Source organism: Neomonachus schauinslandi, chromosome 1 (genome assembly GCF_002201575.2).
Source record: "Neomonachus schauinslandi chromosome 1, ASM220157v2, whole genome shotgun sequence".
Lineage (NCBI taxonomy): Eukaryota > Metazoa > Chordata > Mammalia > Carnivora > Phocidae > Neomonachus > Neomonachus schauinslandi.
In genome coordinates this window covers 13,505,975-13,507,892 of record NC_058403.1, presented here as the reverse complement: position 1 = coordinate 13,507,892, position 1,918 = coordinate 13,505,975, and the positions used below count along the sequence as shown (strand labels likewise).

At 46.8% G+C, this 1,918-nt stretch overlaps 1 protein-coding gene across 1 annotated transcript; it reads right to left on the bottom strand.

The window, feature by feature from the left end:
* Nucleotides 1-259: 259 nt before the first annotated feature.
* LOC110570038 (keratin-associated protein 11-1) lies at nucleotides 260-760 on the bottom strand. The gene has a single exon (XM_021678009.1). It carries the CDS (start codon nucleotides 758-760, stop codon nucleotides 260-262), a length of 501 nt encoding a protein of 166 aa, XP_021533684.1.
* Nucleotides 761-1,918: the final 1,158 nt, after the last annotated feature.

Here is a 1,918-nt window from a genome sequence, read left to right as displayed (position 1 = left end):
GTATGGGAAGTAAAGTTTCTGGAAACATCCAGAGGCATATGCGCCACCAGTGATCAACCCTTAAAATAAGCTTGGTGCTAGCCGGAACAATCACCGATTGCCAAAGGCAGCTTATTCAGAGCTAGCAGCCAAGCAGTAAGGCCATCAGAACAGTGGTCAGCAACGAAGAGTTGTTCAGGGACAGGCAGCATGCTGGACGAGCCTGGAAACACCGCTGGCAGGTCCTGGAGTCTTGATTCGCTCACTGGCTCCCACACACTTAGCAAGTTCTTCGACAGCTGGACATGCTGGACGTGCAGGACCTCTGGTACGTCCTGGAGACCCCGCAGGCTGGTTGGTAGAGAGTGGACATTCCCCCCACCGGTTGGCACCTGGTGGAGATTCCTCCCATCGGTTGGCACACAGTAGAGATGCCACCCAAGGGCTGACAGCCACTAGAGACAAAGGTGAGTGGCTGGCTGTAGGTAGTTGAGCAGGGATTGGAGACACAGGTGGTTTGCCGAGAGCAGGTCACCTGTCCAGGGCTAGAGACGCAGGGATTTGACTGGTAAGAGGTTGGCTGGCAAACAGTGGACTCACAGGTGGACCCCTGGCAGTGGTCCAGGAGCCAGGAGCCAGTCTGGAAGGAACTGGGCAAATAGATGCCACTCAGGCAGTCGGCATCGTGGGAAGAAGCTGTGGCAGCTGGAGCCACGGGGACAGTGCAGTGTCCTCCAATTGGCCTGGAAGAACAGTTCCTTGTAGAACAGTTGTAGGACATGGTGCCAGACAGAGAGCTGCGGGTAACTTGCTGAAGCTAGCTCCTGAATTGTGAATGTCCCTTCAGGTCCCTGAGCTTTTATATATCCCTGCTGGTGGGTGGGGCTCCCGCCCTGGTCTGCCTGGCTTCTTTGGCTCAGACCAGCATGCCTTAGAACATCTTGTGAATCTCTAGGTTAATTGTCTCTTGAGAAGCCTTCATCCTCATAAAGACAGTTTAGTAGTTTGGTAACTAAATCATGAGGCTTCTGTACTGTACTTAGTGCCAGGATTAAGAAGGTTACTTGACAGCTTCAAAGCTATCGGTCATCCCAGCCCACATTTTGCCCCTTATTCATGTTGCTTGGATACAATGAGTGTCGATCTGACGGTAACACCAAACATGCCACCATCCTGCCATCACGCACTCTCTCCCTTCTGACCAGGACTCATTACAAACTCACACCCTGTTTGGTTTGTTGTTGGCATTTAATATGTTTTAAGCATAACTTAACCAGCCAGTCTTCCATAGCTAATGGGGCTTCTCACGGACAAGGAACCTCCTTGAATATGCTTCAGGATGACAATGACAACACCTCTCAGGAAACAACACACAAGGACTTATATTTAGGGTATGAGCTGGCTCAGAAAATTAACCAAGTGACCGGAGCACGACACATTCAGGAAAGGTAGAGGGCAGTGGGACTCACCCTTTATGTTCAAGCAGCAAAACAAATTAGAAGCTAATTTAGTGGTACTGTGTTTGTAGCCAAGTCCCTTTCTAAATAAATCGGATGAGCTTTATTCCTAAAATTTTTAATCCAATAACAATAAGAGTGACTCATAAGATTCATTAATATGCCAGTGAAATGGGCTTAGTTAAATTTTAAAATTATTATGATGTTAATTTAAAAGGCTACAGTGTCTTTCTCCCAAGATGCTCAACATATTCAAAAGCTATTTTTTTTCACACAGACACTTACAGATAGCATGCATTTTTATCACGGACAAACCAAAAGCTCTTGAAGGGATTGTCTACATCAGGGATAGGGGAAGGAACACATGAGGAAGCGGGCACTTAATATTTGGTAATGAATGAATGTGTGAACAGTGTACTATAATATTTAATTACTCTTTTTTATTCCTGGGGAAACCATATACAGATATCATTCTCCTTTAT